This window comes from Pyrus communis, chromosome 10 (assembly GCF_963583255.1).
Source record: "Pyrus communis chromosome 10, drPyrComm1.1, whole genome shotgun sequence".
Classification (NCBI taxonomy): domain Eukaryota; kingdom Viridiplantae; phylum Streptophyta; class Magnoliopsida; order Rosales; family Rosaceae; genus Pyrus; species Pyrus communis.
The window spans coordinates 6,012,134-6,039,276 of NC_084812.1; the positions used below are offsets into that span (position 1 = coordinate 6,012,134).

Genomic DNA, 27,143 nt, shown 5'->3' on the forward strand with positions numbered 1-27,143 from the left:
TTTTAATGTGAAAGTAATTTTCGTAGCAACTTAATTTCATCAATAATAATTTATCTTTCTTTACTGATTCGCTCATTTTTCATCTTATGTCATCAACATGATGCAATGCAACGTGATGCTACTATGTTCGCATGTCAAACCAATCTTTCACATAGATAAGTTACTTGAATATTGCAACAAAAGCACTTTAGATTGTTAAGTGGTTTTCTTCACTCTTTTTTTTATCCTTTGTACTCTCTTTTTTATTTGAGGGCGAACTTGAACGCAATGGAAATGTTGCTCTATTATGACCAAAGGATCACAAGTTCGAGTAATGAAAACAGCATATTTGCAAAGCAAGAGTAAGGCAGCATACGATAGATGTTCATTCTCCGACTCAAAGTAAGAAGCCTTGTTGGCTTAGGACTCCCTTTTTATTTCTACTCAGATTGACTCCAATAAAATTCAAACTTGTTTATTTTGCTTTTGTGATTTGTTTGGTGTTACACCCTTTGTCGCACCATATGGGAGGAGACTTATGTTCTTCCTCTCTCATATGGATGCTACACACCACACACATTGTTCTCTCTAGTGTCTACCACTTTACACAGAGAGGTGTTTGTACTCTCATCTTCGAACACATCAAGAATATAAGTCATAGTTCATACCAGGACCTTTTATATAGCCTTTGGAATCCTCTTGGTATTGCTATAACCATTTAGTACTCATGCCTTTGTTGCCTTCTTTTTTATCACGTAGACGCCAGAAGGGTATTTTGTTTTGACCATTTTCTGCTCTGGAGATCTAAAATGAAACTGTTGTCGTTGGTCTTCTGAAACGCAACTCTGGCTCACTTCGGGTTTTGGATGACTCTGAGGTATTTACAAGAAACTTTCATAAATACATATTAATTAGCACCACAAAACATAAATCTGCAGGAAATCAAATTAACCACTGGCAGTCTGACATGCCATACAACAATATATTTACACTATAGGAGATGAGAGGTTTAAACTAAATTACATAAATAAATCCGTATGAAACTCGTCATTTATGAAAGTTGAACTTAAAACCCTACAGGTATAAGTTCGACAACATGACTTAAAATTGGAGGGGAAAAAAATCCAAACTTTCAATTTGGGGAAAAAGAATACAGATTTTCAATTTTTGGTTTTTTGGTGAACAGACTTTCAATGTGGTTACTCATGACTTAGGAGAACCCCCATGCCATATAAAAGTTTTGATTGTGGATTGAAGCCATTGAACTAGAAACTGGAACAATCATCAAATTTTAATGGTATAATATGGTACCTGTAAAATATAGAAAGAGTTCAGCATCCTAGGGCTACTTAACACATACAAAACGTGTAAGTTAATCCGATGTGAGATTCATTCTCAAAAAATTCTTTTATGTGTGGCCAATTTTCAAATCTAACATGTGGACAACACGAATTGGGTGACGTTGAGCTCGTATAGTCGTTGGGCTTCGCACATATGACAACCTGCTTTAATATCATGAAGGAAGTTGAGATTTCATCGTAAAACTAATTGGTAATATAATAAATATTTTAATTACTTATAAACACATATAAAATCACTTTTTTGCCCGATGTAAAATTCACTCTCAACATCAGTAAGCCATTCAGAACTTAACATGTGGATTTTCATTCACGTCCTTTCATCTTAGAAAATGGTGGAGAATAAAATGTCTACATATCTCCTGGATTGATGAAACGGTAATCATCTGGACACCTAGATGAAACCTAACTTTTCGTCAACAAAGTTTCCCAGTCAACTAAGTCATGACCCAAAATCAAAAGAACAACTTTCAGGACATTTCTTGGTATATGCTGTATTGTATGGACAATGGACTCTCTCTTGTTATATCAGTCCTCATGCTTTTCTTCCTACCTACGAAGCAGTTTCCTACCTACTACCTTCAAATGTGAATGTGATCAAGTTGAAAGAGAGCAAATTTCGTAGCAATTTCATTTCAAAAGTGATTTTTATGAAGTATGTTTTGACATACTGCCCTTCAATGTGAGAGTAACTTTCATAGCAACTTACTTTCATCAACAGTGATTTATCTTTCTTTATTGAAGCATTCCTTTTTCACCTCATGTCACCAGCATGATACAATGCAACATGACGCTACCATGTCCGTATGTCAAACCAATCTTGTACATAGAAAAGTTACATGACTTGAAATACTGCAACAAAAGCACTTTAGATTGTTAAGTGGTTTTCTTCACTTTTTTTTTTCTTTGGTACTCCCTTTATTATTTGAGGGTGAATCTTGACGCAATGGAAATGTTGGTCTTTTGTTACTAAAGGGTCATTGGTTCAAGTTATGGAAACAGTCTCTTTACAAAGTAAGAGTAATGCTGCATACAATAGAAGTTCCTCTGCCGTCCCTCGTAAAGCAGCCGGGAAGCCTTGTTGGCTTGGTACTCCATTTTTTATTTCTACTCAGAGCTTGGCTCCAATAGAGTGCAGACTTGTTTCTTTTGATTTTGTGATTTGTTTGGTGTTAGAACTTTGTCACACCACATGGGATCGGAGGAGACTTATGTTCCTCTCTCATATGGATGCTGCACGAAACTACAGAAACGATGCATATTTTGGAAGAAATTAATTTCTTCCAATCCTATTCCCGTCCTGTACGGCTGTGTGGTGGTGGAGAGTATTACTCTCCCCCTTGATGACCTTTTTTTTTTTTTTTTTTTTTCACCTTTTGTAATGTGAGCAATTGGTGTCATTGCCAGAAAAGATGGACTTCCTTCACCCATATCTTGGGACTTTGCTTACAAAGTGGTCCAGAACTGGACCCCCATTCGAAGAAATTCAGAAAGAAGAATTTTTTTTTTTTTTTTTTTTTTTAACAAACAATAGTATTTACACTAAGAGATGAGGGAGTGGGTTAGTCATAATAATGTAATTCAACTTCGTTTTTGACGAGAATTAAATTTATGACATTTCACTTGCAAGTGAAGAGAAATACTATTAGACCGTAATATTAAATGACAATGCAGTAGTTAGTATTTATTTTTAACGCCTATCCGAAGCCGATTGTGTACGTTTGAGCTCCTTCAAGTCTCACAATTGAGGATGACATAGTGACTGTCCAACACCTATTGTTTACTCGATAAAGCTACCAACCGGGAGTATAATGAAATGTTTGAGGAGAATGTACCTACAGGTCTATATTTCACTTTCGAATTTGGAATTGGAACTGAGACCAAAAAGGGGACCAATACAGCAGGGAAGAACGATGAACTGAACAACTCCAATTTCCCGACTTCAAGTGTTTATGCTAAAATGCACTTTCGAAAATACTTTTCAAACCTTTTAAAAGCACTGTTAAACGAAATGGTTTTGACTCTTCTTTAATTGGCGGGCCTATTTTTATTTTGGGCTTTGTTGTTAGGTTCGGCCCGATTTCTAATAGCTCGACGTCTTGACATTTATCATCCGAATAATACTAAGAAGACTAAATTTTAGAAATCAAAAGACATGAAAGTTGATGATTGACTTATTACTTAAGCGTTGATAAAAATATTCATTCCTATTGATAACATATCATTTAGTTTGTAAATTTCGGTAAATTACATAAAACTACCTTAACTATTGTATTAGTCAAAGTTTCATATCCTGTCTTTAAAAAATTTCAATGTCATACCTCATCTACGAATTTTTTACAGTTTCATACATTCCGTTAGTTTTCTGTCAATTCTTCCGTTAAATAGTGAAGTGGCTTGAGACGAGACTCACTCTCTATTAAAAAATTAACTAAATATTAAAAAATAAAAATAAAATCATTTAATATATTTTTTTTGGATGGGGACCCACCCCTTATCCCCTCACCATTTCTTTCCCCTTCTTGTCTTCTCCAAACCCAAACCAGATCCCACCCACCCTTTCCAGCAATCCCATCCACCACACCCAACCCAAACCCAGAACCCAGTCAGCATTACTCTGGCTCCGACTGTCGTTGACTGCATCAGCTTTAGCATCAATTTCACCTTCTCGCACGCTTTTCTTCTCTGCATGGACACGAGTTTGCGATCGTTGCAGTGAACGGTCCAAATGGGGACAAATTGGAGCGAGCAATCAGTGAACTGGGGCCGGTCCAACTCGTCGCATTTGAGGGTCACGCCGACGAGGTCAAATCGCATCTCATTGATTAGTTGGTAGGTCAAGACCGAGAGCTTGATGAGGAGGGTGGGTTTGGTGGAGAGGCGGTCGTGCTGGATGCACAACCATACGTGGTCGCGGCGGTGGTCGAAGATTGTGCCGATGACCATGGATTTCGAGGGGCGGGTCTGCTGGGGCGGAATCACCGTTGTCATTTTGGGTGGCGAGGTGGATAGATGTGCAGAGGAGAGAAAGGAGGGAGAAGGGAGGGAGGGTCGGGGGGTGGGGTGAGTGAAGGATGGATGTGCAGAGGTTGGGTAGGTGCGAATGGAATTGCTGGAAGGGGTGGGGTGGGATCTGGGTTTGGGTTTGGGGAAGATGGGAGGGGAAAGAAAGGGTGAGGGGATAAGGGTGGGTCCCATGCAAAAAAAAAAATATTAAATGATTTTTTTTAATATTTTATTAATTTTTAATAGAGAATGGGCACCGTCTCAAGCTACGTCACTATTTAACAGAAGAATTAACAGAAAACTGACGGAATGTTTGAAATTGTAAAAAATTCGTAGATGAGGTATGATATTAAAATTTTTTAAAAATGAGATATAAAAGTGTGACTAATTCAATAATTAAGATAGTTTTATGTAAATTAACTTTAAATTTTGTTTCCAAAATTTGTCTTTACATATCACCGCGTTTCCTGTTTGTAAACTCAGAACGTGACTACCGCACGGGTGACACGCGTCTCCAACCCGGCGTGGGTCCCAACTCCGGCCTCCCTGCCGGTCAACACCCAGGCCCCAGAAATTCAAAAATTAGGAAACAAATCATTTATGTTGGCACTTCAGGTGCGGCTAAGCGGACGGAAATGTTAACCGAAATAGCCGTTACTACCACTCACGTCTGAAATAGCCGTTACTTCTTCCATCTCCGTCTCTCTCTCTCTCCTCTCTCTCTAGCATTGCAGTTCTTCACTGGCACTCGGACTTCGCCGACAATTCATCTCCCTCTCTCTCTCTCTACCTACATATATATATACATATATTTGTTCCCGATGACGCAGTGCTGTTAGATTCATGAAGTTTAGTACAGAAATTAAAGATTTCTTTTCTTCTGATTTTGTGTTTTTTTTTTCAGGTTAAATTTGTTGAGAGGACAAAAAATTTCAAGAATACGAAACGAGTCTGATAGATTCAGTTTTTATGATTTATGTTTTAGGTTTTGGCAATGAACATGATTTCTTTATGCTAATGCTTTGATTCTGTTGTTGAAGCTAGAGTTTCGTTTTCGCCAATTTGTATCGGTTAAATTTTGCAATCCAAGAAAAGTAGTATCTCTAGGAATTCTCTGGATTGTTCTAGATCGAAAATGTGAATTTTTATGATTGGTGATGATTCCGATTGATTTGGCTTCTGTTGTTCTTAGAGTGGAGGTTAGTAAGTGAAGATGATGCCGAGGACACCAGCAACTCCGTCGGCTAAGCTACGAAGGACTCCGTGCTCCACTCCGGGTGGTTCAAAAGTCAGCGAGGAGGAAATTTTGGTCACTGTTCGTTTGAGGCCGATGAACAGGCGAGAGCAGGCAATGTATGATCTTATAGCTTGGACTGCTTGGATGAGCACACTATAGTTTTCAAGACTTTCGTATTCTTCTTGTGCTTTCGCTAGTCTTATTTTGTTCGCTGCTGAATTCTGTCAACCGCGCAGAGGTTTCGATGTGCGAAAATAATTTGATGTACGATATTGTAATTTTTGGGACGTTCCTTTTTGTTTTCTTCGGAGTCAAGTTTCTGAGAGAGTTGTTTTTACTCAAGTAACTCATTTGTTGTGATTTAAATGCGACAGATAAGGTTTTTGGCCTGAAGTGCTCAACTCAGAAGGTTTATGAGGAAGGAGCCAAGGATGTTGCTTTATCTGCACTCACAGGAATGAACGGTAACTGAACATCTAGCTACTAACTCGTAGACTTCTATGTCATTATATCCTGTGCAACATGGTCTTCGTACAATTTTTGCGTACGGGCAGACTAGTAGTGGTAAGACATTTACCATGAGAGGAATCACCGAAAATGCAGTGAGGGACATCTTTGAACACATCAAGAATGCAAGTCATAGTTCATACCATGACCTTTTATATAGCCTTTGGAATCCTCTTGGTACTGCTATAACCATTTTGTTGCTTATGCCCTTGTTGCTTTTTTTTGATCTCGTAGATGCCAGAAAGGGATTTTGTTTCGAAATTTTCTGCTTTGGAGATCTACAATGAAACTGTTGTTGATCTTCTGAAATGCAAATCTGGCTCACTTCGGCTTTTGGATGACTCTGAGGTATTTACAAGAAACTTTCATGATGGAGATCAAATGGATTCCATTTCATGCTCTAACGTTTCATTCCCCCTTTTTAATGTAGAAAGGCACCATAGTTGACAAGCCACAGGAAGAAATTGTTGAGAATGGCGAACATTTGAGGCACTTAATTGGAATTGTGAAGGTAATGTGTTAATTTAAGTTCATTGCAAATTGTAAGGTGTTTGTCCAAAACTTGAGATGATTTGTTGAATTGATGGAGTACAATTGTTGTTCCAATGAACAAATGTGGTGTTAACTATCTGATTGTAATTGTGTTTCCTAAGCTACTGGCAGTAACTTCTTATCATCCAGTGAACATATTTTCCCATTTGAATGAGAATTGGTGGCAAAATGTTAAAACCTTTCTGCATTGCATAAGATGATCCGTGCATCATATTTTCTGTTTTGTATGATCTAATTGTAAAGTTGTCTTTGCAGCTCAAAGGCAAGTGGGAGAAACTGCCCTAAATGATAAAAGCTCAAGATCGCATCGTATAATAAGGCTGGTTTACATGATGAATTTATATTTTTTTAAATGTTTCATGAAAGGTTGACTCTTATATAGTGCTTTATGAAGACCGTATTATTAGCTTGTCATCCTCCTTTATTTTCGGTTCTTCCTTTCTTGAGTTGGAAACTTGGGTTACACATTTTTAAGTTGAGTCAAGTTTCCTCTGCAGAACAATGTTAATGTGGCAGCCATAAGCCATCATGCATACAAGCATTATTTTACTCAAGCATGCATTAGGGTAAAATCACCAATTTGTTTATTTTTTTCCAGACCATAGAAAGCAGCCTCCGGAAGAGTTCAGGGTCTGTGAGGGCTTTTGGAGCGAGTTTGGTAATGTTTATCCTCACTCAGGTTTTTTGGTAGTAAACAAGAACGAAATTTTCTTCCATGGGTTTTTACTAGAATTCTGGATATCTGCAGAACCTTGTGGACCTTGCTGGAAGTGAACGTGCCTCCCAAACAAATGCAGATGGTGAAAGATTGAAGAAAGGCAGTCACATTAACCGTAGCTTGTTGACACTCACAACCGTTATCAGGAAGCTAAGGTAAAGCTGTTGTCAAAATGTTGATGACTTAGAGCATCTGTAGCTCTTGTTCCTTTAGTTTTGTGCTATATGTTCATGTTCAACTTATCCGAATCCTGCCTTTTGCTTTGGTGGAAACAAAAACCTTGAACTTATTTGCATTTTAGCATGGAAAGCTCCAATCTACGCAAACAGACACAAATGCATGAAATTACATGGTACTCATCTGTGAGCATGAAAGTCCATGCTCAGCAGTGGTATATAAAAAAGAAAAGTACTTTTTTTTGCGATAATAATGGAAAATTCCTGCATTGTAATTTGTTGAAAATGTAAGTGCATGCAAGCTATCTAATAAGGCTTTCTTTCACAGCGGTGGAAAAAGAAGTGGTCACATACCATATAGGGATTCAAAACTTACTCGACTACTGCAGTCTTCACTTGGGGGAAATGCTCGGACAGCCATTATATGCACCATTAGCCCAGCCTTGAGTCATGTAGAGCAAACAAGGAACACACTCTCGTCCAGAGAGAAATGCTGACAGCGGACGAGAGAGAAATGCTGTACGTGAAATGGGTGATTCCGTCCGGAGGGAAACAGAGTAGGCTGCAGCTGGTGAACAAGTTGTGGACAGACCCCCATAACATGCAAAACGTGCAGGAAAGCGCTGAAGTTGTTGCGAAGCTGGTAGGCTTCTGAAAATCGGGTGAGCACATTAGCAAGGGGATGTTTGAACTGAATTACCCGTCGGATAAGAAGACGTGGATGGGGTGGAACTTGATATCAAATCCTTTGATTCTGTAAACAAGAACTCAAGTGGTTTCTGTTCACTGTTGTTGCAAATGAAGGTTTTGTTGTATACATTTTTGTCACGGTCAGGAATTGCCATGTATGTATTACTTTGATGCAATGAATGTAAAGGGTTATTTTACTCCTTCTGTTCTGTATGTCACTTGGGCTCATGAATTCGAACACATGATTCCGGGTGTGAAATTAAACGTTTTTTCAATCGTGTTGCTTTATTTGAAAAATCAAATGAGAAATAATATTAGAAATACGATCAATATATATAAATTGCAACCCTACGAAGCTGTGATTGGCTTTAGGCTTTTTATGTGCAGTTTAGACTCGTTTTCAAGCTTTTTTCATTAGTTTTTCATAAAAATAAGTGTCGCAAATCAATATAATCCTTTCGCTACAATTCAGTAAAAAAAAATTGTTATGTGCTGATGTGGATTTGATAATTAATTAAAAAGTTGTCTAAATACATTTTTGCACAATAGAATTTTTTTTCTTCTTATAGCAAGACCAACTCTGAAGAGAAATCCCTTCCATAAATTCTCAAAGGCACAAGGCTTAACCAAGGCCTAAGATGGGGTTTGAAAATACTTTTCAACCAACAATAGACGCAATTTGGTTATAACCTCATTATCTCAAGGCAGACCTCGCCGTTCTTTGAGTCGTCAAACCACCAGGGAAGCGCCAAACAAGCTCTTAAGATTAAGGTTGTGAGGATGTTGATGATGTAAATGTTAATGATGATGTCCTAGAAGTCGTTGACAATTACCCAAGTCGTCACTAAAGGTGATCTCAATCCAGGTTCAATTCGGTGAAGGGTGTTGAAGCGTGTAAAGATGAGTGTATTGAGTTTTTTTTTTTTTTTTTTTTTTTTTTTTTTTTTTTTTTTTTTTTTTTTTTTTTTTTTTTAGAGAATAGACATCGAATCAAGTAGATGAATGTGGATTAGGATCAAATGTGATTGCAGGACTGGGTTTTTGGGTTCACAATTTTTTATAAACTATTAAATCATTAAACTTATTTGTAATTTGTTTAATTTAATTAGGTTTGTATGATCCATTTATGTGTCACATCAGGATATAACAATATTTTTGACAGAATTGTGACGAAATGCTACATTGATTTGGGACACTTACTTGTGGGACTACATTGATCAATTTTCAATTTCACGGACCATTTTGATGTTATAGGTCGATTTCAAGGACCATTTTGATGTTGCGGGTCAATTTCAAGGACCATTTGTGAGAAAAAATGACTTATGCGACCTATTTATGTGCCACATCGTTACTTAACGGAATTTTTAACAGAATTGTAACGGAAGGATCACATTGATTTGTAACACCTATTTTCAGGGAGCACATTTAATTGATTTTCAATTTCAGAGACCATTTTGATGGTGATGATCAATTTCAGGAACAATTTGTGATAAAAACCCAATAAGGAATTTCCCAAACAAAAAAAGGGAAGTAAGGGGTATATGAGTAATTTGACATGTTTTCAATCGCAAACGCAGGAGGACTCTAGACGAGAGCAAGTGAAGCCGTGAGCCCTTTCTCCCTTTGCTCCCTCCCTCCCTTCGTTTTATTTCGTATCGAAGTAGAACGACGATACAAAATTCAGAGAGACAGATTCTTTCGAATAATCGAAGCAAAAAAAAAATCAAATAAATAAATCGGAGAATAATGGGAAGAGAGGTTCCACAGCAACAGCAGCAGCAGCAGGTGGCGCTCGCGGTGGAGCAGCTGCTCGCCGTGAATCCGTACAACCCTGACATCCTTCCCGATCTCGAAAACTACGTCAACGAGCAGGTCTGTATCTGTATCTGTATCTCTATCTCTGTCTCTGTCTCTGTCTCTTGATTGATGGAAACCGATACTTGGGTTTGATTAATTTCCATTGAATGACTGGGCGATTTGCTTGTTTTTTAGGTTTCTTCGCAAACCTACAGTCTCGATGCCAATCTCTGCCTTCTTCGCCTCTATCAGGTAATTTGAGAATTGGGATTTTTAATTATAGTTGTTTTTTGTTTTAGAATTAGTGCGAAAGTGAATTCTTTTTAATTGGTTTATGCTTTGCAATCCATAATTTACTGCAAAGATGAATGCTTTTTAATTGTTTTTTTTTTTTTTAGGATTCATAATTTACTGAAAAGCGGATTTTTAGTTGGTTTTTGTTTTGGATTGTATAATTTACTGCAAATTCTTTAGTTGGTTTTTGTTTTAGACTGTATGATTTACTGCAAAGCTGAATTCTTTGTAATTTGTTGTTGGATTTTGTTTTAAATTGTATGATTTACTGCAAAGCCGAATTCTTTGTAATTGGTTTTCGATTTTCGATTCTATAATTTTGCTTGCCAAGCTTTATTCTGTTTAATTGGCATTTGTTTTTTTATTCTGTAATTTACTACCAAACTGAACTTTGTCGTTTTTTTTTCGCTTGGGGTGCAGTTTGAGCAGGACCGAATGAGCACCCAAATTGTTGCCCGCATCTTGGTTAAGGTCTGTATGAATCTCGTTCTTTAAAACCTTTCTTTTAGTTGTAATTAAGAAGGGTGTTTAATGTTTATGAGTGCTAATTGATGTGCAGGCACTGATGGCAATGCCCTCTCCTGATTTCAGCCTCTGCCTCTTCTTAATTCCCGAAAGAGTGGTATAGTTCTCTCATTCGTTTCCTCCTCCTCACAATGTCATTATTTTTGTTCACGTGTGATGGAGGTTCAAATAGATTGTGCAGCGTGTGTCTGTGAGTCAAAATTGCAGAATGGTTTTCAAGTTCCTTGTTTATTCAGCTCTTATTAGTTTCTGGTTCTCTGTGTTTATCATCTCAGAGAATTCCAGTATCAATGAGATATTTCGGGATATGGAATGTTATTCTGCTTCTTTGGCCATTGAATATTATTCAGTTAATTCCCTCTTTTGTTTGCTCTAATTCTTTATCAGCAAATGGAGGAGCAGTTCAAGACGCTAATTGTTCTATCTCACTACTTGGAGGTATGTTTCTCTATGTAGTGTTTGCATTCGGGTCCTCATTACTCATGCATAGCTTATAAACCTACTCATTTCCTTGCAGACTGGACGATTCACTCAATTCTGGGATGAAGCATCCAAGAATCGTCACATAGTTGAAGCTGTTCCAGGTATTTTATAGATTATAGATATATATATATATATATATTTTTTTTTTCCGTGAGATATATGGTTTCGATTTACAGAATTGTTATGGATTTTGTCTTGCTACTGGTTTTTTGTCTATCATCTTTCTTTCATATTATATGGAATGTTGTGTGTTACGCATGGACTTACAAAAGAATTGGCTGCAGGTTTTGAGCAAGGAATCCAAGACTATGCAGTTCATGTTCTTTCCTTGACTTACCAGAGGGTTCCCAGATCTGTGCTTGCTGAGGTATATTTTTTATATTTTATACATATTCCGCAAAGTGTTTAGGACTTCAACGCTTCAATCCAACCAGGGGAGGGGCATTGAATTTTTTATGTTGGGCTCTGCAAAACGTGTAATCAATTGTGCTGTCACAGGCTATCAACATCGAAGGTTTAGCCCTGGACAAATTCCTTGAGCACCACGTAGCTAATAGCGGTTGGATTCTGGAGAAAGGTCAAGGCAGGGGTCAGCTCATTGTCCTACCTCGAAATGAATTTAACCATCCTGAGCTGAAGAAAAACACTGACGATGGCATCCCATTAGAGCACGTGGCTCGCATCTTCCCCATTCTTGGTTGATCATCGTATCCGCTGATCTCTGTGCTTATGGAGACTCTTGCCATATTTTGAGCACAAACTTCAGCATTCTGAGACCAGCTGCAGCTCTAACTTTTACGATTACATGGCTCAGTTGCTTCATTCCGTCTTCGGTAGCTTTGGTTTATTCTGTCCGAGACTTTTGAGTTTTATGTCGAAAACTAGACGGCTGCTTATCCGCGGGATTTCTTGACTGTAATTTTATTGAAGCTATCAATTTTCTTATTCGAAAACTTTTCCGAGGCACGACAAAACCTACTCCTCTCCCTCCATTCTATTCTTCCTTTTCGCGGTTTTCGATCGCTTAGATTGATCGCTGTTTCTTCTCAGTCTCGACCGGCTCTTAGGGTTCCTTGATCATAAAAGAACAGACATTTTAGCCAAAATGGTCTTTTGAGATTGAAATCGATAGAATGGTTATTAAGTTTGTCTACCATTAATTATTTTGGTCTTCAGTTAATATTTGTTAAAAAAGAAACAAAATAACAAAAACACATGATATAATAAATAATAGATCAAAATAATTTGACAGGCGGTGAAGATATTTTGTCTTTTTTTTCTTATTTAATGAAAATTTTTCACTAAAAAACCAAAATAATTGACGGTGAATAAACTCAGAGAACAACTCTATCGAATTTAAATCTTAAGAACCAAATTAAGAAGTTATGTTAATATTAGACATCATTTTGACTAAAAAGCTCAGAACAAATAAAATTTCCCGCATGTTATTTGCCCGCTATTGTACAAACAATATTATAAATCAAGCCTCGAGTACAAAATAAACGCTCTCAATCAAAACTAGGATTAATTAAATGGTGAAACTTTTATTTGGCCAAATTGGACAACTTATTGAATGAATATTTTACAGTGAATCTTTATATCAAACGCCAAGTCTAGGCCTAAAATTAGCGCTTAAAGGCAAGAATCGCTGCATCTTCGGTTCTACTTGTACAACAGCAGGATCCGATATCCCGCACCACTTACCCGGCAATGTCTGTTTTTACGCCGGTCTACGAATTAACACGACGGAAAATAAAAGAATCGACGGCCTGCAACTCTACAGTGGAGCTCCGACGAGCAATATATTTACAAGTTTGAAATCTACTGTCCATGAACTGACGGAGAAAGAGCTCCTAAGAATCTCTTAACTGTTGGCTATTTACTCTTTTGTACTATGGTATAACTTCCGACTGAAATTTTCTTTTCTTTTCATGAACAAATCACTGCTGTATCGTACACGAGGGCCGGGACAACCTTCCTCTAGGAATGGTATCCTCTCAACGAACGCCGGTTCCACTGCCTTTGTTTCTCCCTTGTCCCTGACATTGGTAACACGCACTCTATAGTTTCTTATCCGTGGATCAGCATCTTTTGGAAAATGCTCGAGCCAAATGAAGGCGGGAGTGTATTACCGAGGAAAATTGATTAAGAACTTCAGTGGCATATCGTCTCTCCGTAGTTGACCCAGTTCACAAAGCTATCAGGATACTCCTCGAGAACATTGGAACTCTCCCCGTTATGAAAGGACAACCCCGTTCCTGCCAGCTCCTTCCCCTACCAGACCCAAAGGCCACAACAGAAGTATTAACGAATGACATTGATGTCATATGTTGAAGTGAAGAAAATTATTTTCTTAAGGACCAAAATTCTACAGAACCTCAGAATTAATCAATTGGTTTCATAAACGGCAACTATTAAGTGAAGATATTCATAGCAGATGGTTACACACCTTCAATCTCAATCCATATTCACTAGTAGATGGAGTAGAATCCCCAATTATTCCGTTAACAACATTCTCCACTGATAGCCCCTCAATTGGAGATGCAAGTACTGACGACCTGCAATTATTGCATCTCAAGTCTCAGCCAACAGACAATGTTCAATACACCACCACGAGAAAAAAAAAGGAAGAAAACATGCTTTCAGGATTCCCATCCTCTATTTAAATTTTGTTGACCTCTTTTCCATGATCAACGAGAATATTATCTCTTCAGAGCTCAATTAAAAAAGTACCTCTCAAATGGCTCCTCCTCACAAGAATTCCCAGATGAAGATAGCCAGTCCAGGTCAACAAAGTTTGAGAAGTTGTACGTATCTCCACGTTCAGAATAGTAAATATGCTCACTTTCACACCGGTATCTTTGAAACTCTCCAAAAAGTTGCCTGCGAGGCATCGAGGGAGTGTACCTATAGAGAAACCCAAACCATTTAAGCGTCATGATTTGTATAACAAAACCGTATCATCCAGTCTTCAGAAATCACAATATAAATGAGTTGAAACATAAGCAATGCACAGAGAAGCTCACTAGCACATGATATGCCATAAATTCTTCCTCGTGTGGTATGGAAAAACTGAGAACATAGAGACAAATAACCAAAATACGGTGTCTTATAAGAGTAATGATTCTCATTTTGTATTTATTAATACCGACCAGATAGAATACAAGATTCATTCCAAAATCAATTACTTCATACTCTATTGATCACTCCGAAGTACCTTTTTTAGGCTTCCTAGTTTCTCATGTCCTCTTTGATGAGTTTTTTCTTTTGATTCATTTCTAAATTTCTGATAAGTTACGTAACAATAAAGACTTAATAAGTTTATCACTACTTCACCATGTTGCAAAGAAAGACAGGGTAGTAAGAAAACCTTGAAAATGCAATATCACTCTCAGAAGTTGATATATCAGGTGATGACTCTGAAAGAATCTTGCTTTCTTGTTGTGATCGATCAGGCATACAAGGGTTTGTGAATTTCTCCTGCTTAACATGTGGGGATGACATAAGTGAGCTACTTTCTCGAAGAATGTTGCCATCGGAATAAGATCTTTTGAAAATGGACCTACAGATATAAAAGGGATCAGGTGAGCAAATGGTCCAGCAATCAAATTGTAGGAGACATGCATGAGTAAAAAGAAGCTGAAAATTACACAATAAATACAACATTAAACAAGTGTTATGGCCCGTTTATCATTACTATTTGGTACACGTGTTAATGAAAACATATCCATCATAAGATCACGCTAGTGAAAACTCATTGCAACATATTCATAGGGGTTAAGTAAGCACACAAATAAGTGCCAATATTTCATTGGAAGTTTCATTTTCCATTTTGGACCGAAGGCTCCTGTGATGTGGCTAAAAACATACAATGAAACAAAACGATGATTGAATTAAATTTAATCCTTGAAATACCAAGTTACCAACAGTGCTTTCATGGATAGAAAACGCAAACTGAGCTAATTAATGTCAGAAGAATCGCATAGGACTTAAAGGAAATTCCAGCATGACTTGTGCGATGCATGGAGACTCAAATTGATTTATTCTATCTGACAAAAATAAAGATTCTCAAGGCTTTGATTGGGCTACTACATACCTTCCATCTAGATCCTTATCTTTTGGTTCATCCCTCCCGGAGTAAAAATTCTGGTCAGAATCCAATTCCCATAGTGCAGGTTTGCCTTGTTGTGGTTGAAAATGCCCTAGAAATCTGCTCAAAATATTAAAGTAAGAAGTAAATTCTAGCAGTATATGCATGAAATAATAAAAATCAACATAAATCAACACAAGCATCGGCAAACAGAATTTCTAAAAGACCAGTTTCAACGACAGGCAACAATAACTGTACAATAAGTTAGAAAAGGACACTTTTAATCGGAGGAAAGAATTAGCCTCTTAACAGTGCCAAAGTTGAAAACAGTTAGACAAGAAAATACAAGACTCGGACTTGGTGCAGAACTTACACATTAATTGCATCTTGCTTCTCTGCATCCATGTAAGCATTGCTGTAATACCGTTGAAGAGTTCTAAAGAACTCCTGAGACTGAGTTGCTGCTTTCCACTGACCCCTTCTCTCAGAAAATATCTGTACAGAATTACAAGTTCAAAAGTTTCAAAGAACCGTAGTGAAATAAAGAATCAAGGTCATTGAATAACCAATAATTTTATTTCATTTATTTATATTTTTTGAGTTGGATCCAATCAACCATCAGATCCCAAAGCATATTAATTCAACAAAATTCGAAATCAAATTTCTTACCTTATTATGTGCAGCGGAACCACCATACTGGTGTGCAAGTGTGTCACCCATTCTTTCGTAAAATCCCATCAAATCATCAGCCAAAGGAGTATCAAGGTCTATCCTTGGATTGTCTATAGCTCCCAAAGCATGAAGCTGGTGTCCCAATGCAGCCAACCCATAAGCATACTGAGCAACATTTGTGCGATCCAGACAGTCTATGCAATTGGTCCTAAGCACCCCGCTCTGGAACATGGATGGCTTGACAGAATGATTACCATTTGCAATATTTCTGCCTCCGCTTGGTTTACACTCTATGTTATCAGCATCCTCAGTACCATTAGCTTCCTTGTCACCATTAGCATTATGTATTTCGGGAGACAAGTTACTGTCAAAATGCCTGTTCCACATTACACCGTCAATGTTTTAACAAAGCGATTTTCTGAAGAGCATTATACAGCAGCAAACCTCTTATGAGATTATATTTATCTTATCCTTTGAGTTACATTTTTACTAGGGTAGTGAACATAGAAGCGAAACCACTTTCTTAAAGAGAGTGCCCAACAGGAAACGGAACAAAAGTTTCTCAACTGGTTCAGATCTTTTTCAATTCAGAAAGAAGAATAAAAGTTTCTCGAGGATTTAGTGAGGCACACCAGTAACAAAAGATGCACAATAAAGGACCGGTTCTATCTGCACTTTTTTTTCTTCCAATGACTAAAAAGAACAAACGGTGAAATCACAACAGACAAACAGCAATTATTCTCAACACATCAGAAATTGTACAAAATATTTGTATGGTTCATATATCCAATAGTAGGCATGCACAAATATTATTGGAGCATGAAAACTATTAGACGAGATGACAACTTACCCAGAGGAAGGCCACTTAATGACACCGTCAGGTCTCAGTGCTGGGTTAACTTGACAATAGAAGAACCCAGTTAGTGTCAAGGCATATGTAGCCACCTTGCCCAAGAGTAGTAAAGCATCTGTAGCTTTGCTGGACGATGGAGAAACAAGGGTAACATTTTCAGTCATAACAATTTAGGGTACCACATTATTAAATTAAATATTACAAATCAACCAGAAGCTATACCTCCTGGGATGTTTGTGGAGGTCCCAGTGAAGGAATTTCAGACGGTTCTCATCAGATAGGTCTTTATTAATGAAATCAATTGCATTAGCAAACTCTGTACGTAGTATGGACTCCCGAGGCCTCTTCTCTTGTGTCTGTTGATTGCCGAAAAAGAAGAGAAAGAAACTAATAATTAGAACAGAAACATCAACAAAGAGGGCAAGAGGAGAACCAAAAAGAACATGCCAATTTCAGATCAGCACGTGTACTACATTTAGGCTCAGAAGGCAGATTCTAGGTGAAAATTAGTTTCTTCAACGACATGCAGTTTGAGAAAGCAAGAAAATAAAATGATGAATATTAATATGAAACAGCATCAACATAGAATCTCTCGCTAATGAAATTTACCTTGATCAGATTCAATATAATAATGGGGTTCCCATATCTCTTGACAAGATTTTCAAAGTGCAGCCTAGTGGCTTCATAGTTTTGGTCCTTCTTTGACACTAAAAGGAGACAAAAAATTAGTTACAGGAATTCACAGAATAAATCTTGACAGATGCAGCTTATGCAAAGGACATACATATTATATCTGGTTTGATATTTAAACGTGAGGTTTCCTGTGACCAAAATAGAGGGATTGAGCCCCGGTTCTGCACAACAGAACTTATCTGCATTGGAAACCCCTCAGGAACATCCTCACAGACAATCTGTTCTGTCTCAACGTCATTAGCTACTCTTCCCTTTTCATTAACACCACGTTTCAGATACCTATATGAGTAAAAGCAACAGGTGAGTCATGCACAATCCACACATGTCGATAAGCGTGTGAACCTTCGAGAAATCTAAAGTTATACAAGGGTACTAAGAAATAAAATATCACATCACAATTTTGACAATCATGGTAAAGATCGTCCCATCACTTAACTTACGGACCACAAAATCAGCACAATAAATCCCAGATGTACCAGAATAGCGGGTTCCTGATTACATCTTACAGGATTACTCAAACCTAGTAGCCACCAGTTCGAACATAGTCACCACTCACCAGGAAGCCAATACAATTTTCTCAAACTATATCTACGCATCCATTTACATTAAGTATGGAATTCGATAAGGGAACTAAAGTATGAATGCCGCCTCACCTGGTGCCTGCATAATGACGTGAACGTCTTGCAATAAGGGTCAGCTTGAAGTCACGTCCAGATATAGAGAGAGTGGCCTACATTTAAATATCATTAATCCATCAGTATAAAATTCTAAAATAAAGATCAAAACAAGGGCAGAAAGACTGCACTCAAGTTTTTCTATAAAATTTGAAACAGATAGAGCAGGTAAAGATCTTAAGAAAGTAAATAACACAAAAGCACATTCACTTGAACAGATAATCTTCTACAGGACTTCACTCACTCCACAAAGGAAACCAAAGATGCGAGCACCTTTGTATTAAAAGGCAGTAACAGGTACTAAATTTTGTAGTTAAAATAATTTACATAAAAACAGCCCCATTAACGGGTATATCTGAAACCTGTACTAAAGTACCATTAAACTAACCAGATAAAGCATTAATAGGTACTTTCCAAATTGTCTAAAAACCCTTCGAACCTCACCTGTTTAAAGAAGCCATAAACCAATGCAACTGTCCAAAGAGTATTTTGGAGGTGATTCCGAATTCCCCGAGTTAAGAACTCATTCCAGACAAACATGGTTTCATAAAGGACATGTCCTGTCTCATTCTTACACATGTTCTTTTGCAGACTACGCATAACATGGTATGAGTAGCTGAAAAAGAAGTCCTTTGTAAGGTCCACTGTGCATAAGAGCTTCTTGTATCTGAAGCCATCAAAGAAACAGAGAAATTATTAGCTGTTAAAACCAGAAAAAAATTTAGAATAAAACATATGGTAAGAAAAAATAGCCAATTGGGTGAACTGTAACACAGAATATGAAAGGATTTTACACCATAAATCTTGGTAACACAATGCTTCTCCATAAATGGATAAAAAATGTAACTAAATTTCAAGAACTATGTCCTAATATTTGCAGAATTTCATTTAAATATATACCTCAATGCAGACAAACAAAAACCAGCAATTAATTTGGGAATGAAAAAATCAACCCCTTTATAACTTGTACAAATGATTAAAACGAGGAGATGGAGAACAATTCAAACTGTAAAGATATACTAATCCCAATCTAGAAACCCTGACAGCATATCATGACATCATTATAAACCGGGGGGGTGTGGGGGAGAAGAATGTCACATCGTAAAAAAATTAATTCCCTTCAAATAGATGAATAAAATACAGTATTTTTCTGAGCAATATTCATTGTTTCCTTCAACGTCCCCTCACTAAATACATGTAAAAGAAAAATGGACTAAGGACCTGTTTTCATTTTTAGAATTAGTAGTACTGGATTGGACAGAAGAATTCAGAAGTGGTATCATTTCACTCTTGGAGACGGCATATACAGTATGACCACAGATTGCGCCTATTTGTCTTCTTTTCGTGATAAGCAGCATGTAATAGGGCCCTAAAAATTTTACGAATCCTGAAAGCAGAAACGAAAAATGAGTAGTGCAATTATTTTTACTTTTCATTAATTGCACAAGAAAGTGATGTCAAAGTCCTATACCAACAATTCCGTAACAATTGGTAACAAACTTCAATCCACCGGTAGCCTTGTTCCCTTCATGTATCCGCCACAACAGGTCAGAACATTCTCTTTCAGTGTACGTGGTAGAATCTTCACGAATGTTAAGCTCACAAGGGTCCAACCGCTCAATCTTTAGTACTCTCCAATACGTTCTACTCTTATCTCTCCCAATCATGTAAAAGTTCTGAGGCATGAAGATGAAAATGTATAAGTTAGGACGCATCACAACGCAGTTTCCACAAAGCATAATTAACATGTAAACTGATGAAAATGCAGCAATAACCAAACATGTCAAAAATCAACAAAATTTGAGATTTCATATGGAGGCAATACAATAAAGCAAAAACATTTCTGATTCAAACTTCACAATTAACCAATGTAAACAATTTCAGCCCACCAAATGACAAGAGAATGAATCTAAACGGATCAAATGGAGCTGAACCATTACCGCTCGTGTCTCGTAAAGCCGGAATTTCTGCATATCTACGTGTTGGGGAGGAGCCCGAGTTTCGCCGCCACCCAATTGAGACATAGGCTCATTCTCTGAGGACGCCATCGATTCAAGATTCGAAATCTTCAGATCCCCGAGCCTCAGGCTCAGGGTTTCTATCAGAATGGCATGCACAGAACAACCAAATCAGCCACACAAAATCTTGTACGACCGAAAAACTACTCGAACTTCATTCACCTAACGAACCCCATGTATGAATTGTGGGATTTGGCTGCTTCAAATACAATATTCACAATCAAAATCCCAGCTTTAAAAAGAAACCAAAAAAAATCAAAAACCTTCAGTTGCAGACTTTGACCTTGCCAATTCCAGCTCCTCCTCTTCCCATTCGCAAAACCAGGGAAATCGAAATCTGGGTTCGATTCAGCAAAGTAAGATTGAGCTTTTCCTGGTTTAAATTTCTGATCTTTTCGACCGAGCAAATCGAATAAAGGGGTCGGAGAATCAAAATTTTCCGGGATCGAATAACCCAATTACCAAAATTAAGCAGCCAATTGGAATATATACGTATAATTATAGATATTTACAGAGAGAAAACGCAGAGACAAAAGATAGAGGAGAGAGAAAATGGAGGTTTGAAAATGGAAGCTTTATATGGAAGGGAAAAGCAACTCGGAGAATATCAAGCAGAAAATTTGAAAAAGATGATAAATATAAACGAAAAATTAAAGAAAATAAATTGTGGAAAAATAGAAGAGTTGGGAAGTTCGAGAAGAAAAGGGGGTTGAGAGCTCAAAAAAGACCAGAGCGCTGTAGAAATTTAGTAAAAAAAAATAGGAACAGAGACCTAATTATTGCTCATAATGTTTTAATATTTTTATTTTATTTTATTTTAATCTAAGTTTATTTTAATATGGTTTTCATTTTATAGAAAGCCAATTATGATCACTTTCTTGCAAATTCACAACAGTTTTCTGTTTTAAGGATCGAAAGGTTCACAAAAACATTTTAACGTCTCTTAATTTAAGGTTCACAAGAATATTTCAACTTCTGTTAATTACTATCGTGGTATACAACACCGAATTGAAATTCACCTAAATGTCGAGCCACCCGTGGTGGTTATTTTTTTTTCGTACGGTTTGGTATTTTTCTATCAGAAAAAGGGAAGGAGATCTCACAGACCCAAAGGTGGCCACAACCTTGTGTGACCGCTCAGTCAGTCCACATATTATTTAATAAGTTTTTTTCTTAAAAAAAATCATATGGTTTTTTTATTTTTTATTTTTGGAAGAAATATGGTTTTTATTGTTAATTTGTTGTGATATATTTTATGTAATTAGTTGCTAATTTTGGCTAATTTTCACTATAATTATTTGCTAATTTTGGCTGACCTTGGTTGCTATTTAATTCCCTTTATCGGCCCACATAAATACCAATTATTGTTTGACAAAAAAAAACACCAATTATTGAAGTTAATTAATTGACCATAATTATCGTGTTCATTAGTCTAATTGCCAATTGTAAAATTTTTGACTTTTTGTTGCTTTTTAAAGATTACTAATCTTAAAGGTTGGTTTTTGTAAGAGTTTGATTAAGTAAATTAGACGCAAAAAGCATCATGTCGTAATTAGACCATCGTAATCACTAATCAAAGCTAGAAAAACAGAAATTTCAAATTTATCCTATAAGTTGGAATTAATACTTCATTTTATGTACAATTGGCATTAGTAAGTTCTATCACAATACTTTCAATTTATGAACCTATGATTATATAGAAGCCTAGGGATTTGGCTAATAATTGCTGAAGGCAAGACGGGTCCAGAGTATAATTATGTTACGTCTGTGGAACTATCGACTGTATCGAAGAAATTTCAAACACTAGATACAAGCAATATTGTGTAAGAAAAGAATCAAGTTTGAGACATCAACAATGAGCAAAAACTCATAATTAATTGAGTTAAAAATCCTTCACTGAAAAGTTATTACGTAATGTGGTATGCTTTGGTTATTACTTGATTTTTCTTTTTTTGTATTTTTTTTATTTGGACAAAGTGGTTATTACTTGGTTTATCTTGTCATATTTTCTACACAGCTGGTGAACTACGTAAGTTTTCATCTCACTACATTTCTCAGGATATTCATAAAATGCTAGTATAAACGTGTTGATCGTCAGCAAACCCTATTACCATAACCCTAACCCTAACCCTAACCGCATTTTGCCACAGTATAAACACTGTAAACAAGTAACAACTTCACAACTCATATGTTATGAAAGGAACGAGTCGCTCGCGGACTGCAGAAAAGAGAAAGTTCCACTGGCCTTGACTTCAGTGGCCGTACCACAAACTACGATTGTGAAATATATCAGTTTTTATTGATTTATTTATTTCCAAAGCATGCATTTTGATGTTGATAAAATATATATATTATATATTTTGCTGATAGCTGGTATCGGGCGATCGCCAGGTGGATGTGCAGTTATGAAATTAAACCACTCTTATTTCGTCCTGATGCAGTTGACCCCATGATTTCTTGTCACTTTAACACCTGTCACTCTGCTATATATATAGCTAATGATTGAAATTGATTAGCATTACGTTCACATTAGCATATTGACCTTAACAAAATAGAAACGTGTTTCATAGTTCAAAGCATGTTCAATTATTGATGCCTTGGTTAGATTTCCATGTGCTCAAAGTCTCCATATGATTTGCAAGTAAGGTTTTGAAAAACGCTAAGTTCAAACGTTAAGCGTTAGTCAAGATGATGAGCAAATCAAGTGTTTAAGCGGGGTTTTGACAAACTAGATGAATTCAAGTAAATTCATTATATTTTGTAAAAATAAATGCATGTTTATATTTAAAAAAAAATACATAATTTTATTAAGATACATAAATTTAAAAATAGAATACATATAAATTAGAAAGTATTAGAACAAATTAAAAACATAAGGAACCAGAATATAATGAATGTTTATTTAAGTATTCAATAAGCGTTTTACAATTTGTTTAAAAAATAAAATAAAATGCAAAATGAAAATTATATATTTTCTGTTTAAGTAAGAGTTGAGACCTAAGTGGATGCCTAAGTGAGTCTAGGCGGGCCAGGGGACGGCTAGATGGGCTAGGCAGGCACTTTTCTTAGTTTTAAACACCAAGGAGTTAATTGAGATGGTGACCAGCCGCCTAATATCACATAACATTGTTTGCAAGGGAGTTTGATTGGAGCAATTTTTCAATAGGAATATCGTATCATTGTAATTGTCATAGTCTCTAAAGTAAGAGTTAAAAATTGTTAGAGTTATCAATCTAAGTCTACATATAATTAATATAGGCATACATCATGATTATATTTTAAGAATTTAAGATGTAGTATTAAGAGATGAATACATGTGTTGTGCATACCTGAGTTTAGCAAGCTGACTAGAGAATATTGTGCTTCACCCCATATGTATCCAAGTGCTCTTCTTGTTGTTTAGATTATTTTAGTGTAATTATCCGATCGTTTGAATAAAAAAATATACTTGTTATAACATTAAAGAATTTATAATGGTGTCGTCGTCACACTGACAAAGTTTACCGTAAATATAAACTCTCGTTGTGTTTGAAGAACGCACATGTGGACCAACATGCTTTGATACAATGAAGAAAGTTGGGGTTTTAGCATAAAATCAATTAGCAATATGGGGATTAATCCAACCTCTTATAAGCCCTTACAAGATTTCTCATTTTACATGTTGGATTCTTTTTTACCTTCACACCTAATAATGTTAACAACTATACCCCGACCACGAGGTGTTGCCATCACAAACAAAAAACTTTATAATGCTTAATCAATTTGGCAATGAAGAGGCCGTTGCGAACTGGTGAGCCAGCATACACCCTATGGCTGAGGCAAGCTTGAGTATATACCATATGCAGTGTTAGTAACCAAACCATATTCTTTTCTTCTATGAACGACCTACCAACTATAATAATACACAGAAGCACAAAAAGAAGTCTTTTTTTATTGCTTTTTCTTTTGATAATACTAGTTCCTTGTTAGGCACATGTGAAATCATTTCTAATTTGTCAACGGAAAATTATTGTCACTTGGTTAGACAAATAAATAATAATCTGCCGCAACCATATCATTCAACTCATTTGATAATTCAATTCCTTTATATATTAATCAACCGTAATGTTAACAGAATCCATGAATTTCCCCTCCCTCTTAATTAAAAGCATAGAAAAATATGTTTCATGAGCTTCGCGTAAATACGACCCAAACAAAACAACTTGCCATTTTTTCATTCACGTAGAGGTAACTCTATGAAAACCTCCCTAAAAAACTCTTTTAAAACTCACCATGTGTCTTTTTAACATGTTTGTTCATTACTCCGAAACTCCTAAGTTAGGGACAAAACCAGAATTTCAAGATGGGCTAGATTGAATATCCGAAAAATATTATTATTTCTTACTGAAATATTGTTTTGACAACGAAGAAAAGATCTCTCTAAAACGTTTTTGCGCTCTAAAACGTTTTTCAACAAGAATTGATAAATTACAATATTTGAAGTAGCATCCTAACCAACATTATAGAGCACATCAACCCCCCTCACAGCTGGGACAGTAGTGGTTATGATTGTCCATTAAAACGTCTCCACATCTATAGCAGAAAGCAGTTCTGCACCTGTAATAAAAAAATAAAAAATAAAAACAGAAATTCAAAGTACATTCAAGAATTTACTGAACGAAACTAGTTGAAATAGCGTTGAAAAATTTGTACATTACAGGTTAAATGTCAGCAGAGCAATGGGGTAATGCCTATATGGCTATATCAAGCTCTAAAAAGCGGAAAGCTTGTTCTGATCTATAGACTAGTTAATTTATAGACTAGTTATATAAACGAAGAAAATTCAAGTTTAAGTTCTGTAGCAGAAAGCAGTTCTGATCTAGAAAGTATTTATGTTTTATCTCGTTCTTTTGAACGTAGTCAAACAGTCACGCTTCAAATGAAGCTGAGGCTGAAGCTGAGCGGAGCAACTATGCCAGTTATTATGTCAATCTATCATCATAGTTCTGTTCACTCTTTTCACAAATCTAGTAAAATGTATCGAGGCATGGCAGCCTTATTTCTCTACATACTCCCTCGGAACTCCAGATTACTCCTCATTTCCCAGGCAAGGACAAAGGATTCCAAAGATAAAAATTTTAGCTCAAACACATTTGTTATTTGAGAATATAACCTTAACGGAGGTGACAGAAAGCCAACAATTCCTCCAACTAGGGATTCGTTATTGTATTGTAAACCTACTTAAGGGTAGATGGTTTTCAATCATGTGAATATCGGGGAGTCAGCAATTGCTGTTTTTAGAGGTTGAACGGGATAACGAAGTGAGGAATCTGCTTTATATTGTTGATGCTTAATATATAAAATTTTGCGCAAATGGTATATGCCTCCAAAGGTTGTACTTACTGGTTTTATTTATCCAATGCAGTTTCCTCATCTTTGGTTCTTATCTAACTTTAAACAATAACGAGCAAAACACGAGAACATAATCAACCTCATGAGATTTACACAACAACCAAGGAAGGCAAAGCAATCGAATTCCAAGTGATTTGATTATAACAGCAACAAACAATGAAATTTTTACTGCACATTAATAACCAAGAAGTAATTTCAACAAACAATTGAAGTAGCATAGCAGATAAAAAACTGACCTGCACATCATGAACATGCAACCCACCAATTTTTCCACATAGAACCTACATTTGGGGCATCTGCTCCATTGTTGCTTCTGCACAAGGTCCATCAACATGATATCCTCCTTTTCCCTCTCATCCTTATTCAACTTTAGAAACTCCTCGCATTTGATCCCCTCATGCCAAGGAACCTTACACTGAACGCAGAACATTCTCCAACAATTCGGACACCCCGATTGCCTCACAACCTCTGTCCCATCATCAATCAACATTGCAGAGCAATCCTTGTAGGGGCAGTAAAATTTCTCTGACCCAAGAATAACGGCCTCACACGATGCACTTCCCCACCGATCAACCACCTCCGGAGGCAGAATCGGCCGGCAATACTCCGGCACCAGCAACCCTACACAATCAGGAACAGGGCACCTAATGCTGGTAATGTTCTCTTGAAGCTTGGAGGCCACGTAATTGACCATGCAATCAATACAATATGCATGGCTGCAAATTTTTATGTCAAACCTCTCGTGTGCTTCCTTGTGTTCCACGCAGATTGTACACACAAAATCAGTCGGGTCATCAACAACCTTCGAAATATTAGAAGACTCCCCAAGTTCAGATAGAGAAGAACACATAAAGTTCTCATAAGCAATCATACCACCGATTTCTTTTGTCAGGTTCGCGAGATGATCATTGTCATTGCCATCAAGAGAAGTGTTGGGGGTGTGATAAATTGATGTTGAGAGTTCAATGTCTTCCTCATAATCATCAGTGTAATAATCCAAGTCGATTTCAGGCAGACGTTCTACCTGACCTTGACCCGGACTACAATCAAAGGGCATCCGAGAAAGCATAAATTCTTTTTCACTGCTAACTGAAGATGAATTGGTCAAAAATCATATTCCTTGATGTTAGTTCTTATATCGTATTTTGGGAGGGGCGGTTTGAAAGCATGGCATAAATTCTTTTGCACTGCTAACTGAAGAAAAATCAGTCGAGAAATCATAGTTTCGAGGAACAGTTTGAATGCTTGGCCTTGAAGATTCTAGGAAGCTCGATTTCTTCAACTTTGTCTTCGTCTTCATCTTCTTCATCATATCCCTCAAGGGATTTGTTATTCGCTTTTTGACGTGCTGTAAGATTGCGTTGCACCACTTGTTGGAGCTCCGTGCCCTTTTTGGGTATGACAAGTATGGATAATGTTTAGCCTGAACG

At 36.8% G+C, this 27,143-nt stretch overlaps 4 protein-coding genes and 1 pseudogene across 6 annotated transcripts; 2 read left to right on the forward strand and 3 right to left on the reverse strand.

Annotated features, from left to right (window-relative positions):
• Positions 1-3,839: 3,839 nt before the first annotated feature.
• Positions 3,840-4,328, reverse strand: LOC137747737 (protein MIZU-KUSSEI 1-like). The gene has a single exon (XM_068487894.1). The coding sequence runs from the start codon at positions 4,326-4,328 to the stop codon at positions 3,840-3,842; it is 489 nt and encodes a 162-aa protein (XP_068343995.1).
• Positions 4,329-4,785: 457 nt separating this feature from the next.
• LOC137748488 (kinesin-like protein KIN-7B) lies at positions 4,786-8,406 on the forward strand (annotated as a pseudogene).
• Positions 8,407-9,835: 1,429 nt separating this feature from the next.
• Positions 9,836-12,275, forward strand: LOC137747171 (eukaryotic translation initiation factor 3 subunit K-like). Its single transcript, XM_068487213.1, has 8 exons — positions 9,836-10,095; positions 10,216-10,272; positions 10,735-10,785; positions 10,874-10,936; positions 11,227-11,277; positions 11,357-11,423; positions 11,607-11,689; positions 11,821-12,275. Exons 1-8 carry the CDS (start codon positions 9,970-9,972, stop codon positions 12,022-12,024), a joined length of 702 nt encoding a protein of 233 aa, XP_068343314.1. The 5' UTR covers positions 9,836-9,969; the 3' UTR covers positions 12,025-12,275.
• A 473-nt stretch (positions 12,276-12,748) lies between these two features.
• LOC137747519 (phosphoinositide phosphatase SAC3-like) lies at positions 12,749-20,960 on the reverse strand. 3 transcript variants are annotated; one of them, XM_068487647.1, is made up of 17 exons: positions 20,606-20,960; positions 20,245-20,518; positions 19,776-19,980; positions 19,526-19,691; positions 18,749-18,971; positions 18,284-18,360; positions 17,722-17,909; positions 17,547-17,644; positions 17,160-17,293; positions 16,935-17,063; positions 16,082-16,448; positions 15,786-15,907; positions 15,419-15,532; positions 14,693-14,884; positions 14,056-14,229; positions 13,772-13,880; positions 12,749-13,596 (listed from the first exon to the last, which is right to left on the reverse strand). In XM_068487647.1, the coding sequence occupies exons 2-17, from the start codon at positions 20,350-20,352 to the stop codon at positions 13,477-13,479; spliced, it is 2,526 nt and encodes an 841-aa protein (XP_068343748.1). In that variant the 5' UTR covers positions 20,353-20,518; positions 20,606-20,960; the 3' UTR covers positions 12,749-13,476. The 3 variants fall into 3 exon arrangements, with proteins under 3 accessions (XP_068343748.1, XP_068343745.1, XP_068343746.1); XM_068487644.1 differs by having other exon boundaries at positions 16,082-16,460; XM_068487645.1 differs by having other exon boundaries at positions 16,082-16,460; positions 20,245-20,402; positions 20,586-20,960.
• A 3,820-nt stretch (positions 20,961-24,780) lies between these two features.
• LOC137747738 (E3 ubiquitin-protein ligase RSL1-like) lies at positions 24,781-26,770 on the reverse strand. The gene is made up of 2 exons (XM_068487895.1): positions 25,950-26,770; positions 24,781-24,918 (listed from the first exon to the last, which is right to left on the reverse strand). Exons 1-2 carry the CDS (start codon positions 26,768-26,770, stop codon positions 24,834-24,836), a joined length of 906 nt encoding a protein of 301 aa, XP_068343996.1. The 3' UTR covers positions 24,781-24,833.
• Between the last annotated feature and the right edge of the window lie 373 nt (positions 26,771-27,143).

What these genes read in the sequence shown, in the direction of transcription:
- LOC137747171 (XM_068487213.1), top strand. Translation starts at nt 9,970, where the DNA reads ATGGGAAGAGAGGTTCCACAGCAACAGCAGCAGCAGCAGGTGGCGCTC. An exon ending in TTGCCCGCATCTTGGTTAAG is followed by an intron (nt 10,786 to 10,873) that starts GTCTGTATGAAT and finishes ATTGATGTGCAG; the next exon opens with GCACTGATGGCAATGCCCTC. An exon ending in TCTTAATTCCCGAAAGAGTG is followed by an intron (nt 10,937 to 11,226) that starts GTATAGTTCTCT and finishes ATTCTTTATCAG; the next exon opens with CAAATGGAGGAGCAGTTCAA.
- LOC137747738 (XM_068487895.1), bottom strand. Translation starts at nt 26,770, where the DNA reads ATGCCCTTTGATTGTAGTCCGGGTCAAGGTCAGGTAGAACGTCTGCCT. An exon ending in TGCATGTTCATGATGTGCAG is followed by an intron (nt 24,919 to 25,949) that starts GTCAGTTTTTTA and finishes TTTTTATTACAG; the next exon opens with GTGCAGAACTGCTTTCTGCT.
- LOC137747737 (XM_068487894.1), bottom strand. Translation starts at nt 4,328, where the DNA reads ATGACAACGGTGATTCCGCCCCAGCAGACCCGCCCCTCGAAATCCATG.
- LOC137747519 (XM_068487644.1), bottom strand. Translation starts at nt 20,352, where the DNA reads ATGGCGTCCTCAGAGAATGAGCCTATGTCTCAATTGGGTGGCGGCGAA. An exon ending in TTTATGGCTTCTTTAAACAG is followed by an intron (nt 18,361 to 18,748) that starts GTGAGGTTCGAA and finishes ATTTAAATGTAG; the next exon opens with GCCACTCTCTCTATATCTGG. An exon ending in GAGGAGGAGCCATTTGAGAG is followed by an intron (nt 13,881 to 14,055) that starts GTACTTTTTTAA and finishes CAATAATTGCAG; the next exon opens with GTCGTCAGTACTTGCATCTC.